The sequence below is a fragment of the Callospermophilus lateralis genome, chromosome 9 (assembly GCF_048772815.1).
Source record: "Callospermophilus lateralis isolate mCalLat2 chromosome 9, mCalLat2.hap1, whole genome shotgun sequence".
Classification (NCBI taxonomy): Eukaryota; Metazoa; Chordata; class Mammalia; order Rodentia; family Sciuridae; genus Callospermophilus; species Callospermophilus lateralis.
In genome coordinates, this window is record NC_135313.1 from 89,839,854 (window position 1) to 89,855,834 (window position 15,981).

Consider the following 15,981-nt stretch of genomic DNA (forward strand, 5'->3'; position numbering starts at 1 on the left):
CAATTTCCATGCATGTATGCGTGGAAATGAATGACTCCAACCACCATGTATAATTATAAGGCTTTTTTTTTTTTTTAAGTGGAAGAATAAAAAGAGAAAGTAAATGATATGGAAAATAAGTAGAGTGGTCCAACTTATATATATTTCATGTCCTTGACAAAGAAAATCAAAACAGCATAACAAGTGACTATTTAAAATTATTATAATCCCCAAAATTAAAATAAATAAAATATCTGAATCTATACATTGAAAGTATATGCCATGTACCTAATAGAAATATGATCCAGAATAATCAACCCTTAGACATACACTAGTAAAACTGTTAAACCTTAAAAAATAAAGGGGGGGTCAAGTTTTCAGGAAAAAAAAAAGATGAAATAACTTTAAAATGCATAAAAATTTAAACCAGCAGAAAAGTTCTCAGAAACAAACAAAACAAAATAAAACCCATACACGTCAAGGCTGTAGTGGAATAGCATTTTCAAGAAAAGTAATGAGAAAGTGTGAAGTAAGAATATTATATCCAACTAAAGGATTCTTCAGTTTTGAATTTAACATACTGAGGAAATATTATACATTGTGAATTTCCTGAAGAATCTATGAGAATTTGAGACTTATCCAAGCAAAGGTAACTTGGTGTTGTGGTTTAGATATTAGGTGTTCCCCAAAAGCTCACCTGTAAGACAACACAAAGTTTGGAGGAGGAATGATTGAATTAGTGAACTAATCCCCTGATGAGATTAAGTGAGAGGTAACTGAAGGTGGGTATGGTGTAACTGGAGGAGGTAGGTCAATGTAGGTGTGCCTTGGGGGGATAGATTTGGTGAGCTGAGCTTAGTCTTTCTCTGCTTCCTGAATATATTGTCAGCTACTTCCCTGGGCCATGTATTTCCACCATAGTGTTTTCCTTATCTCAGGTCCAGCTGTCTGTGGACTGAGATCTCTGAAACTGTGAGCTCCCAAATAAATTTTTCCTCCTCTAAAATTGTTCTTATCAGGTCTTTTAGTCACAGCAATGAAAAAGCTGACTAAAGCACTTTGAAATCCTTAGTAAAATGACTGAAGTTAAGCATTTCAAATACATAACTGCACAGCAAAGGTAACAATTAGGCAAGTAATGGGCAGAATAATAATATGTAAATATCACACTCTCTAACAAAGTAAAATGGAAAGACGAGGATAAAAAATGGGGAGCGAAGAATAAAATTATAGGTAGTAAGTGCTAATCATTTAAAACAAATTTAGTAGGTATTAATGCATTAGGGTAGAAAATGTGACAGAATTAAGGGCACTACAACAAGTGTTAAATATATAGGTAACCCCTAAAAAGCAAAGTCTATCATTCCTAATTAGCAAAAAAAAAAAAAAAAAAAAAAAAAAAATTACATTTAAAAATCAAAAAGTATTCTCCAAAGAAACAAGTAAACATAAGTTATACGTAAAATTATATATATTATAACTACAAAATAAAATGACAGAATTGAGAATAGATAAGAGTCATTAATAAATGTAAAGTTAATTATTTATTAAAATAATTTTAGTGTTTGTACTGACTCATAAAGACAAGCCCAAATCATGCTGCTGCTGAATAAGAAACAAACCTAAAAAGTATGATTAAAAAAAAAACAAAACAGAAAATAAGGAGATGGACAAAGATTTGTAAGATAGATTTAAACACACAAAAATGTATATTTTTGCAATCCTAATTACAGACAAAGTAACGTTCAAAGAAAGAGGATTAGAAGGGACAAATAAAGATACTTAAAATATTAAAATTATTATTTCACAATAAAAACAGCACTTTTGAGTATGAACCAAATAACAGAAGAACAAAGTATAGGGAACATATAGAAATTTCCAGAGAAATTGATATAAAAAAAAAATCAGAGACTCTAACAACTATTTTCAGTATAAAACAGACCGAGTAGAGTGTTATGGTTTAGATATGAGGTGTTCCCCAAATGTTCCTTTGTTAATGCAGGAATATTCAGAGACAGATGATTAGATTTTTAACTGCTTTTTAAAAATTTGTTTTTTATAATTATACATGACAGTAGAGTATATTTTGACGTATTTTTACAAACATGAAGTAAATCTTATTCTAATTAGAATCCCAGCCTTGTGGTGGTGGTACATGATGTAAAGATTCACTGTGATGTATTTACATCCCTGCATAGGAAAGTTAAGACAGATTAGATTTTGAGAGCTGTAACTTGAACAGTCCATCCTACTTTGAATGGACTGCTTGAGTGGTAACTGTAGACAGGTGGGGCACGGCTGTAGGAGGCAGTTCACTGGGGATGTGCCCTGGAAGGATATATGTTTCCTGAAACCCCTTGCTGATCCCGCACCCGCACCCCAATCTACTTCCTGACCCCACCATTAGCTGATCAGCTTTCCTCCCCTGGGCCCTTCCTGCATGGTGTGTTGACTAAACTTGGGACCAGAACATAAACAATTCTTTCTGCCTACAAAGCAATAAAACTAGAAGCAAGAAAAAGAAAATGTCCATTTTATTTGGAAATTAAAACGGTTTGCATTAAATAATTCATTGAAAGAAGACAGAGAAAATAGCGAATTTCTATAGAAATTACAGTAAAATACTACATGTCAGTGTCTATAGAATCCACTTAAAGCAGTGATCAAAGAAAATATGTATATCAGTACAACTGGACATAAATTAATTAAACTTCTATTCTAAAATTTGGAAAGATAACAACAATAAAATACAAAGGAACCATGAGGAACTAAAGAGTAAAGAATCATGAAGAAATCAATAAGGTAGAGATCATAAAATCAGTAGATCACATTAATAACCAAAAATACTGTTAAAAAATTTAAAAAAACAAGCAAAGCATTAACTATGTTAAACAATAATGAAAGAGAAAAAACACATAAAAGTATAAAATGGAGCAATTGAATCTCTTGATAAAGGATATATATTTATGAAAATAAATTTGAAAATCTAGAACTGAGTCATTCAAGAATACAGTCTATCAAAAGTAATCCAGCACAAACAGACCAAAACTAAACCCAACATAAATAGAGTTTTCAAAGAAATATTTTATGCATGCACAAAAACAGAATCAAGCACAGATGGTTTCAAAAAGGAATTCTACCAAACATTTAATGACCATATATTCTCAATAATATGTAAGTTGTTTAGAACATATGAACAAAAAATGGAAAAAAAATGCCCACATTTTTTACAAAGCTAATGTAATAATAATATTTCCACTTGATAGAGCAATAAGAAAACGTCAAAGTGGAGGGTGTTATAGAATGCAGGGATGATTCATTATCAGAAAATTTATTCACACAATTTGCCAAATAATTAAATTTAAAAAATCATGTGATTATCTACAAAGAGGCTGGAAAACTTTTTGGCAAAAATCAATGTCTATTAGTAATACAAACATTAAGTAAAAGAGAAAAGAAATGGATGGATACACAGCTCTTTAATATGATTAAATACAAAATACACACATGTGCACAAACACAGACATAAATACATAAACCTTGTGACAGCAAGATAATGCCCTTCTCACAACAGATCCATGTGTAATCCTCAAGACCTGGGAAATGTTATTTTAAATGGCAAAATGTAACTTAGAAGATGTGAGTGATAATACGACCACCATGAAAGAGAATTTGACAGTCAACACCGCCATGAAAGAATTAGGAATATCTCATAAAATTTGAATGCATTTACTTTTTTTTTTTTTTACCCAGGAATCACATTTCTAGGAAATTATCCTGACGATGTATTCCCAACAATACCAAAAATAGGTATGCAGAAGTTAATTTATTGACAAAAGTATTTGTAATTGTCAATTATTTAAATATACCTAAATAATCATGCATAAGAAGTTGTTCAAATAAAACTATGGCTGCACACCACAACAAAGGACTATGGAACTGTAAAAGAGAATGGGAAAGATGTTGAGCAACTGATATGAAGCAATTCCCAGTAAATAACACTAAGTGGAAAACTCAATACTAGGTGCTACCTTTTGTGAAAGAATGTGGGGAAAGTAAGAAGATGTAAAGAAGGAAGGTTGAATCAAGGAAACTGGTTAATTGCAAGAAATAGAAGACAGGGGTGGGGTGGGGGGGTGGTGAATGTATATATGAAGGAATTCACTCACTCTTCTGCGTATAACCATGTATAGTTTTGATTTTAAACCCTATCAATTCCAAAAGATTCAAGTTAAAATTATATCAGTATAGATAAAGACGGGGAAACAAAGTATGAAACTGAAAATGAATTGGGAAAAAGAAAAGTAAATGTCCTCCATTTGCATTCTCACCAGCATAACAAAAGGAAATATATCCATTTTTTCCCAAATACTTTCAAAGAAAAAAATATGAAAATGACTTTTGTTTGGAGTCTGCATTTGTTCATGTTTGGGGATGAATAGAAATGGAAAATTTATTTCCAAATCTACTTTAGTGGTACAGATTAAAAAAAAAAAAAAAGCAACAAGCAAACAAAGTAAAAATAAGATCTGAGCTTTTGAGCTGATGGTTCTTTATATAGTATTTAAAATTTATTATATTTTGGATGCTCCTTTACAGGGATATTACAGAATATTTATATGATTAAAGTGGTCTGAGAATTTAAAGTATGCTTAACACGTACAAATGATTAGAGCTCTTAAAGATTGTCCATACCACATGCTCCTCTGTATCAAAATAAAATACATTCATCTGAGATTTATTCAAAAACAATATGAATCACTGCTCTCATAAACAGTCTGACTAGTCTACAACTCAGATATCTTAATCAGATATGTTTCTATCAAAAATGGAAAAAGAATGAAACAGAGACAAAAACTGAATAATCTATTTAATTTCACAAAATAAGTTAGTGTAAAAAGTCGATAATGGTATCAATGCTCTCTGAGCAAAAATGATGAACAGCCTACAGCAGCTATTCTAAAATGCAATAGTGGAACTTGAGAGAAAGTCTTGTCAAAATAAGACAAAAATTAACATATGAGCTGAGACAGTTAAAAACAAAATATCTTTAAACACAAGAGAGAAATCAATGATGAGGGAGCAGAAGAGCACCAAGAGCAATACAACAGCCTACCACATTGCAAATAATAATTGTGAAGGGAAAACCACTTAAGGTGATTATAAAAAGTCACAGTGATCAATGAGATAGCTAATAAAGGGCATTAATTATAGCTCTGTAGTGTTCTAGAGTGAGAAAGTGACTTTCAGCAAAGCAAGACCAGGAGCTTATATTATGGTACTAAAGATAGGCCCTTCTTATTCCAAATGTGATGACAACCATAGTCAACACATATAAAACAAAATGCCTCTTGTCCCTAGAGTATCATGGAGATCACCAAAAAGAAATAGATCTGAAGTTAGATGTAAGTACAGAGTACAAGAAATCTATATCAGGATAAATTACAATGATTAAAGTTCATACTAGAAATGAATAGATGCACAAAAATATCACTGTTTTCTGAATGCATAAAATCCACAAAAGAAAACAATGTGTATTTTTTTCAGAGATGAATTTGAGTTTTTTTAACAAAATTCCTTTATTAGGCAATGTCAACACAGTTCATCAAGTTGAACAGAAATGAGACAATAGTGTTGACTACATGATCACACAGCTGTCAAGAGTAACATTTCTGCTTTGGGCAGTGGAAGATACAGAAATAGAGATGCCCTCACTTAATAATATATTTTTTATAATACTCTAATATTTTCATAATAGTATATGAGTCATTTCATAATCTTTGATTACTAAATGAATGAATGTTATTGATTTCATGGAATGGTGCAAAGGAAGCTATTTTGGTTCAAAATGCTATCTAAGATGCAAAAGAAATCATGGAGAATTCTCTCTTCCATTCAGAGCTGTTAGGAGCAAGTCACTCTTACGCTCACAATAAGAAAAAAGTGATGCAAACTGAAAATAAACAACCCTTCTTAGATCCATCAGACTTGAAGTCAAAAGGCAAATGACTGCCCCTCAAATTGGAGAGACAAGTATTAGATAAAAAGAGTCATAAGTTATTTGATGGAAAAGCCAGGAACAGAAATCACCAGTGGAGCCAACATCAGGGCAGGACAATTTTTTAAATATTATTAACAATTACTGAAGGTTAGATGTAGATAAGCATGGCAGAAACTTCAAAGGGAACCAACCACCCTTGTGGGAGCGAGATACTTTCATGAGTTTTACTTAAAAATAACACTGTGAAAAATCAGAGAATATTCTCTTTATGCTTCTAGTAGGGGGAGGAAAAAAATTAGACATTTTGAAATGACCCAGACAATTCTTTTTTTCTTAAGATTTGCCCTCGAAGAAATTATTTTACCATGGACAAACCAACTGAGATTTTACCAGACCTTAATCAAAATGGGAGAAAAAAAAATATTCATCTCTAGCTCCTTATGACCTTCTTATTTTACCTCAATTTGAGGATGGGAGATAAAAAAATGTTTATAATGGTCGACACCCAGAGACACAAGCTTAGTAAAATATTAGGTCCAAATAACAGGACTACAGAAACTTCCCCTATCCCCCAAATTTAGCACATCACATATAGGGGCTCCTCTACTTATTAGGGGTTTACAACTGAAATATTTGCATCTTTCAGATCTTATTTAGGAAGAAGTATTTGTAACAACTCAAAGATAATAGGAAAAAGTATAATAACAAAAAAAAATCAACAAAAAGAAAAGAAATGAGGACACCAATGAAATTTTAGCCTCTGACACCTAACAAATAAAATAGACATGGTATAGTTCCAAACCAGGTGAACATAAAACCTCATATTAAAGGTCCATTTAGCTCAGGTTCTTTTGCTCAGTGTATCATGTCCAATTTTAATAAGATGTTGCATGGTATACCAAAAGATAAATAACAATGTTTAAAAAATAAATTAAACATCTTAAATGGACTTACATGGTATTCTAGATAGACTATGGGCTAGATTCAATGCAAAATGGGGTAATCAGACTGGGGATGTAAAACTGTGGTTAGTATAACAAAGATTCTAGTGGGAAAAATAAACAATATTTAAGAACAGATGAGCACTGTAAATAGTGAGAGGGAAACTCTAAAAAGGAATGGGAAAATGACTGAAATTAAAGGCATTATAACAGAAATGAAAGGTGTCTTTGATGGGCCTGTCCACAGATTATAGACAGACCATGAAAGAATCATTAAGCTTAAGGAAATGTCAATATAAATTTCCAAACATGCAAAAAAAAAAAAACAGAGGAAAAAAAAAACACCTTGTAAATAACAGCATATCCAAGAAATGTAGTATAATTACAAATGGTGAAACGTGTACACATGAGAATATCAGAAAGAAAAAAGAAGAGAAAAAATATTTTAGGGCTCAGGGTTTAACCACCAGTACTGAAGAAAAAGGGGAAAACACATATATTTCAAGCAATAATGGCAGATAATTTTCCACAATTAATATCAGACACCATATCATAAGAATAGGAAGCTCAGGAAACACAACATAAGGTAAATATCAAAAAATGATATAGGAAAATTACATTTGACTTCAGAAAATCAAACTCAAAGGTAAAAAAATCTGGAAATAAGCCATAATAGAAGAAAATCCATGTTATCCAACTGAAAAGGATCTGAATTATAGCAACTTTCTCTTCAAACACTATGCACTTCAAACATCTAAATCTAATCTAAAAAAAAGGTCTAATTTTTTAAAGAAGATGGTAAAAACAATTAGAGTATTCAGAGAAAAAAAAACCCTATCAACTTAAATTCTATGTCCAATAAAAGTATCCTTCAAGCATGAAGAAGAAAGTAAGGCTTTCTCAAACAAAAATTAAGAGAATTTGTCACCAGTAGACTTATTTTGCAAAAATATGTTATATGTTCTTCAGAGAAGAGAAACAACATAGGTCAAATAGATCAAATCTACAAAATAAAGATTGGTCATTGGAGAAAAAATAAGGATAAAATAAAATCTTTTATTTTCCCTACCCATAGTTGATATAATAATTAAAAACTTTTTAAAATGATAGCACCAATGTATTTAGTGATTATAGGTTATTAATAAGAGAAATGAATGATGCGGTAGTATGATGGATAGCTGGCTGGAAGAACTGGGAAAACTGCTGTAAGTTACCTACACAACCTGTGAAGCACACAGTGTTGTTTGAAAGTCAATTTTCCTGCAAGCACATTAGGGAAACCATCAAAAAAGGTTAAAAAATATAAATGATATGCTAAAAGCAAAGATAAAATAGAATAATATCAGCCAGGTGTGGTAAAGCATTCCTGTAATCCCAGCAGTGCCTTGCAAGGCTGAGTGAGTCAGGGGATCTCAAGTTCAAAGCCAGCCTCAGCAATGGTGAGGTGCTAAGCAACTCAGTGACACCCCTTCTCTAAATAAAATACAAAAATAGGGCTGGAGATATGGCTCAGTGGTTGAGTGGCCCTGAGTTCAATCCCTGTACTCCCCCCACCCCCCCAAAATAGAATGATGTCAATTAGAGCAAGAGCAATGAATGGAAAATGGTAAAAAAATATGGTGGATGTTAATCCAAGAATTTCAACAAACACTTTAAACTTCAATAGTCTGAATATATGAATTAAGACAGAGAACTGGCACAGTGAATAAAAGAAGATCCAACTACATGTCATTTGTAAGAAACCCACTTTCAATACATACACAGATGATTAAAAGGTTAAGAATGAAGAAAAATATGATTATTACACTAATCAAATGGAGTAATTCTAATAGTTTCAGAAAATGGAGAATTTACAGCAAAAAAAAAAATTTATAATAGGGACATTATAAAATAATGAGGTTAAGTTTCCAAGACAACAATGCAATCATGATATACACCTTGAGTAGCAAAATACATGAAGAAAAAAATTTAAAAATATCTAAAACTGATAATGTTATGAAACTAGAAAAAGAGTAAATACAAAGCAATCATAAGAAAATAATTAAAATATTCCTATTTAAATTTATATTCTGTATAAATGTATATTGATTCTGTTCTTAGATTATATTTAATATGCCTGTTATATTAATATCTTAACTTTATATTTTTCATAATCTAAAAACAATAAAATTATTATTGATTAAGATCTTATGCAAAATCAAATTAATTAGAAAGAGGGAATCAATTGACAAAAATCACTAAAATCTAAAGTTGGTTCTTTGAAAATACTGACAAAATTGATAAAGCTCTATGCAGGGTAACTAACCACAAAAAAGAAACAAATTATTAATATCAGAAATGAAAGAAAATGATCCCCTAATGATCCCATAACTATTAACAGAACAATAAAGGATTATTATGAGCAACTTTATGCCTAAACACCTACAAAAAATGGACTGATTCCCTAAATGCCACAATCTAATAAAACTGATATTGACAAGTGATAATCTGAATTGTGTCTGAATACATTAAAATAGTTCAGCCAATAATTAATAGCCATCCAAAAAAGAAAATATCACAATTTGTGTTACACTGATGAATTTATAAATATTCAAGGAAAAAAAATTATACCAACCCTTAAAAATTTCTTTCAGGAAAAAGAAGCAGAGAAAATACTTTCCAATTGTTTCTAGGGCAGCATTACCCTCATACCACAACCAGAAAATTTAAGACTGACCTAAAAAATTAAGTCTAATTTAAATAAATGTATGTATGTATATATATATATATATATATATATATATATATATATATATATACATACACATATATATATTATATATATTAAAAACAAGTAAAGTGAATAAGAAAATTCTTTATTATGTTCACGGTAGAAAAACAGTATGGAATATAAAGGAGAACACGTTTTTGTAGATATAATTTTCAAATCTAAACTTTTGCTTTTAAGAGTTAATTCCCTTTATAGGTAGGTAATTCTAATTACTGCTGAGGCAAATTGACCTTTTTATCAGTTCAATGCCAAAAAAAAAAAAGCCCTGTTAGAATAACTTTTGGTATTTTAACTAATATTAAAAAATCAACAACTCAGAGGTGAGAGAATTTTCATTAAAAAAAATAAACCCTGCAAAACAAAAGAAATTTTAAAAAGCAAAATAATTGTTAAAAAAAACAGTAAACATTGACATAATTCCCATGACAATTTTGAGAGTGAACTTGAATGTGTTAATTATTATAAAGAACTACTCAGTTATACTGTTTATTAAAGTAACAAAAGACCTGTGTTTCTATTCGTTATTATCTTGATAAAAGGTGGAAATGGCTGACCTCCCTTTATGACCATTCTAGGAATCACATTAGAATTTAGAGCATGGCTGCTTTGGCCATGAAACTTCTAACATTTCTAATGGAAATTTAAAATTTCTTCAAAGAAACTTCTAAAAATCCAAATTATAAACTTTATTACAATTTTCCCTTTGTAGAAAATCACCAAGAAGCCTTATAAAATTGCAATAGGAAAATAGTTTAGGCCAATTAAAGAAAGCACTGAAAGACCACCTACCTCAACAGGGCATTTTTCCCATCACTTCTTGTACACCAAACCTGTCGAGTTTGATAGCCGATCTCTATGTCCCAGGGCTGGGAATGGTGATGTGCTTTGTAACTTTGATGTCTAAAGGTGACTTGCTCATTCGAATCAGAGCTAAAATCCAGAACAGTTCTTTCGCTGAGGCTAATTTCTTTAAGATGAGGAAGTCTGCATTTACTCCACGGTCCAACCTTAAGGCTGAAAGTATATTCCTCTTCCCCAAGAGGGCAGGAGATGGGAACATCACAGGCCCTGGACTCGGTCAGATTCGGACACTGCACACCGCCATACAGAGGGGGCGCGATGGCCGCCCGAGTTCTGTGCTGCAGCTTCTTCCCACATCCTTTGCTACACTTGGACCATGGGGAGAACTCTGATACAACACAATCTCGGGGACAAGGAATGAGGCAAGCTTGTTCTGTGGGGGGCTGAGGGGCAAAGTGTTCACAGATGTCACTGGCCACCATGGTTCTGTTCAACTTCTGAAGACAGCGCACTGTTCGGTGCTGCAGTCCGTGTTGAGCGGTCACACACTCCGAAGTCCTAGGCTTGACTTCTCCCTGGGCATAAGGAACAAGCACACAGTGGTGCCAATCAGAAACCTCCCATTGGAAGAGGTCACTGTGCCAGTCACAGACTCGGAAACAACTTCTTTCCGCTGGAGGCCTGCTGCTCTCATCACAGTTAGATAAGTGACTTGTCCACCCTTCAACGTGAAAACACCATACTGCACGACTCTGGACTCCTCCCGGCCCACAGTCTCCTGTACACCTTCCCCAGGGACCTACAGGCAGAAAAACAAGGGCGTGGATACTAAGAGACACATTCTGCTAAGCACATGAAGATGGAGATCAGTTTACACACTTCCCAACCCAATCAGTGTGAAATGATAAACTTTAGTGGAACACAGACTTAATGTAGCAGTTAAGAATAGGGGTTCTGCCTCAGTTTTCTCCTGTTGAGATCTCATTCCATCTCTGATCAGTAATGTAAACTTGCAAGAATTACTTCAACTTTCCAAACTTTAGTTCATTACCTACATTAGGTTAAAAATAATAAATGCACCAACTTGTACGGCAGTTATGAGGATCAATGATACAATGTGGTGCCAAGAAGACAATACACATTTAATAAATTATTTCTTCCATTAAAATTACTATGTTCCAAAGCCTATATATCTAGCTCAATACTAATATTTTTCTAGTTAGGCAATGGTTCATTTAAAGCAAAGCCCTAAAGCCAGGATTTTAATAAAGCAGAATTTTTCATGTTTCCAATGATTTAGTTCATACCCTAAGAGACTCAGAAGAGAAATATGTTTTAAAAAATAACTTGCTGAAGTATCCTAAATATATTTTCATTTTCTAAATAACTGTCCTCAGTTTCAGTTGGTGCTTACAGAGGAAATTGCATGAAGAAAAAATAAAACCGCTACAGGATTGAAAAAGTAAGGTGGTATAAGAAACAACAGCACTGAATTGCCTATAGAAATTTTGCCCCAGAACAGTAGAAATAAAATGTACTTTTTTTTTTTTTTTTTGGAGACTTGGTCTCACTATATTACTCAGTCTGGTCTTGAACTCCTAGGCTGTTCTCCTGTCTCAGCCTTCAATTACATAGGACTACAGATGTGCACCAATGCAGCTGGAAAGTTTTAATATTTGGTGGGTATTGAAGTTGACAACATTAGCTTATAATTTATCATATCTTTTGATTAATTAGTCTTCATGGGAAAGAGATCAAGAAATGAGCAAACCAGAGGGCTGCCTATTGATATTTATTGTTGAGAGCCACAGCCAAAGGGGCCCCAGCAAACTTCTAGCTGCCAGCTGATGATTGGCTCACAGCGGCCCCAGCAACTTCTAGCTGCCAACTGATTGGCTCCTCTGCGGTGATGCTCATTGGGCTGTTTCCCTTCCCTTTCAGACCATGGAGCTGCTCATTGGGGGACTTTTTTTTTTTTGGCTCTGCCCACTCAACCCAGCCAATCAGCCTCAAGAGTAGGAGGAGTGGGGGAGGTTAAGAGGCTTGTGGGAAGCTGGTGGAGGAGCTGTGTGGTTTGGTGTGTGTTCTAAAAATAAAGTTCGTTTCTTTTGACAAGTGGCTCCTGAATTGTGCCCAGCCAGACTGCAGTAGTTTATCACATTTTTGGCTTCTATCTATAGACATACCCCTTGGCATTATCCAAAAGGTTCATCCTGTATTTATTCCCAAGGATAGCAAGTAACCACATATTGAGTCAATGAGAAAAAAAAATGGCTGCCTTTCTTTCCCTTTATTTAAATATATCATCTGAACCTGAAAAGTTTTATAAGGTTAAGTAGTTAACCTCTGCCCCTGCACAACTGTGATGATCATTAAGGTACTTCACACTTCGAGAAGCATATTAATTGACAGGGACTAGAGAAATACATTATCTCCCTTTCCCCCCAAATCTGATCACCCACTCAAATTTCCAATTAATTAATTGTATTTTCATGCACATTTTCATTACATTTGTACGAACAGTAGGGCACGTACATAGCCACATGCATTGTGGCAGAAACACGTATCCCCAGACAAACAAGCATCTGCATTTGGGACTATGTGCGACAATGAGGATGTCTTACTTAAGCAGAACAATAAGACAACGGTTTCAAACTACAGTCATCCCAGTTCTTCCTCACATCCTCTTCTAGTTCATACAAACCTATAATTCTTGGCATTACCATGTTGGGCTACATTGATAATTACTCCTGTCACTTTGTAAGGGTGATTAACATGGAAAAATAACCCTCATCTTCTTTCAGTCACCACAAGCAAGAGATTCCTCTTGCTGAAACACAAGAATGGGTTTCATTGATTGGAAAGTCAGATTTTACTCAGGAAAATGCCTGTGGGTTTGTCTACTCACATCCTGGGTGTGTCATGCCAGCACTGAGTGGTCATGGTTCAGAGAACACATGTGGGAACCGATGATCTCAACACTAACAGATTCCATCACTGCCCTGCATGTGGATGTTCCCACAGTCACCTACAGTTTTGTACTTTGCAATTTGGAATAGTTGTTATTACTTGGCATGTTATTACATGCTCTATAGTTCAGATATTCTGGAGCACTTTAATTGTCTTACCAACTTCTATCATGTCAGAATACACTTGTAAATTTTTTACTATTTATTAAAAAAAAGTCTAGTTACTAAAGAAAAATTTCAGAAGTATACAACTTTAAAAGTCTAAAATTTTGAAGTTTGCAGCCAACTTTTAAAAATCAGTTTCAAACAACATAAAATGTTTTGGATAAAATGAGTTTCTCTCTTCCTCCCATGGTGGGAGGATAAGGGAGGGAGTATGGGGTTAGAAATGATGGTGGAATGTGATGGGCATTATTATCCTAAGTACATATATGAAGACAGGAATTGGTGTGAATATACTTTATATACAACCAGAGATATGAAATATTGTGTTCTATATGTGTAATAAAAATTGTAATGCATTTTGCTGTCATATAAATAAAAAATTATTTAAATTAAAAAATGTTTTGGATAAATTGAAACTTTCTGGAAAAGCACTGAGGCTTTTTAACAATGTTGTCATTTTATCACTATTTATTTAGATATTAAAAACATGCAACTTTCTATTCAGGATATTTGATATGTGGATTAAATAAAGACCAGAAAAGTCAAGCCACTTATAATCAATCATAAAAATTTTAATATCAAATTTAACTCATTTAGTACATCCTATAAAGTACTCCTGTTCTTCCTTTCAACGCATTTGACTAATATATTTTCTTACCATTATAATACTGATTTCTTATTAAAAGTTCTCCAGTTGCTTATGAACATTTATGGTAGCCTTTTTGTTATTTGAAATAATTATCACTTTATAAATTATATTGATAAATCACTGTTATTCTCTTAGCTTTCACATCCTCCAGTCATACAGAATTTTTCCAAATAGTAACATTTTCCTAAATCAGTGGAAGACAAAATATAACTATTAAGAAATTAAAATTGCTACTATTGCAAATTTGCTTGTTAGCTTAGCCATGGTCTCTTATTGGCAGGTTAATATTCCTTTGGAAATAAAAGCAACAACAAATGAAAGTGGTGGATGAACAATGATTTCTCCCTCCTAGAGCTGGAAATTTAAACAGTAGCTGTCATGAGATGAAAAGTGCATATATTTGTAAACATTAGAGGGTACATTTAGAAAAACAGAGTGAAGTGAGAACAGTTCCTCATGTTAAAGCAAACTTTGGCGACAGCTGAAAACATTTAAATAACAAGTAAATGCAAAGTAAATTGTGTATGCTTAGACTAAATGAAAAACAAATTGCAAAAAAAAAAAGACATAGGAGATGGAGAATATATAATAATTTGCATTTGACCTATAATAATTTGCAATTCTCAGGCATGGAAGAAAATGTGTTCCATGATTTATTCACTTTTACTGGCAACAAACTTTCAATACATAGAGTGAAAATCACCTAGCCCTGAGGGGTTTTTCAGAAAACATATTGAAGTAAAATCTGGCCTGTAGTTTGAGAAAGCTCATATCTCTTGTCCAATTTCAGAAATGGAAGATTAAAAATTTGAGCAGTTGCAGAAAGAAAGAAGAATATTACTTTTAAATTTACCACATACATAAAATGTGATTATATTCACTATATATATTTGGGATAAGTAATGTAGAAAAAAAATAAGAAAATTATCATTTTAAATATCAGTTCCAACTTTTTGTCTTAATTAGAACACAGGTATCAGATTATAAAATTAAACAAAATTTAGAACACCTAGAATATTTAAAAAGTTTAGTTACTAAGAATGCTCTAAACTACGACTCATGCTATATTGCATTCTTGGAAAAGAAATTTCAATGATACAAAGGGAATGGTGGTTCTATTGAATGTATTATCTGTCTTCTATCTGCAACTTACTATGCTTGCAGTACAACTAAATTCAGTTACTATTGAATAAACTGCTAAGTATTTTAAGCCACATCAGTTTTAATTAAAAAATTAAAATTGTGGTTTTCAAGTAAGTTCTTTGGACGTTGAAGGGTAGCATTGATGAACTGAGGTCACATTCAAATTCTTGACTGGTTCCTTTTTGTCTTTGGCCTGTGTTTTGGCAGGAAGTTCAAATATGTGAAAGCTCTAATGTAATATTCTGCCAGAAGCAGAAAAGTGCTGGCAAATTTTATTCTCTTAATTAAGTTACCCCTTAACTTGATTAGTTTAGATGAATATGTTACCCAATCTAAATCATCATATTTGAGACAGACTGCTATATCCTTCAATTTAGATGTGGTGCCCACTAAAATGTCTACAGCCAAAAAAGGGGGGATTCTTGAGGTCAGAGAAAATCAACATACTCTCCACTGCTTCGGCATAGTACCTATCACTGTTTGAAGTGGCAACCCTGATTTAATACCATTCACGCAGTAGGAAGAGATGCTTGCCTTATTATTCATTTTTCCTAGCCACAGCT

General features: G+C 32.9%; 1 protein-coding gene across 1 annotated transcript in view; it reads right to left on the reverse strand.

The window, feature by feature from the left end:
• The window catches only part of Thsd7b (thrombospondin type 1 domain containing 7B), a 697,342-nt gene that overhangs the window by 526,619 nt on the left and 154,742 nt on the right, over window positions 1-15,981 (reverse strand). The window contains exon 2 of the mRNA XM_076866252.2: window positions 10,481-11,291. Coding sequence (XP_076722367.2) covers window positions 10,481-11,291 — 811 coding nt within the window. The remainder of the gene's footprint in view (window positions 1-10,480; window positions 11,292-15,981) is intronic.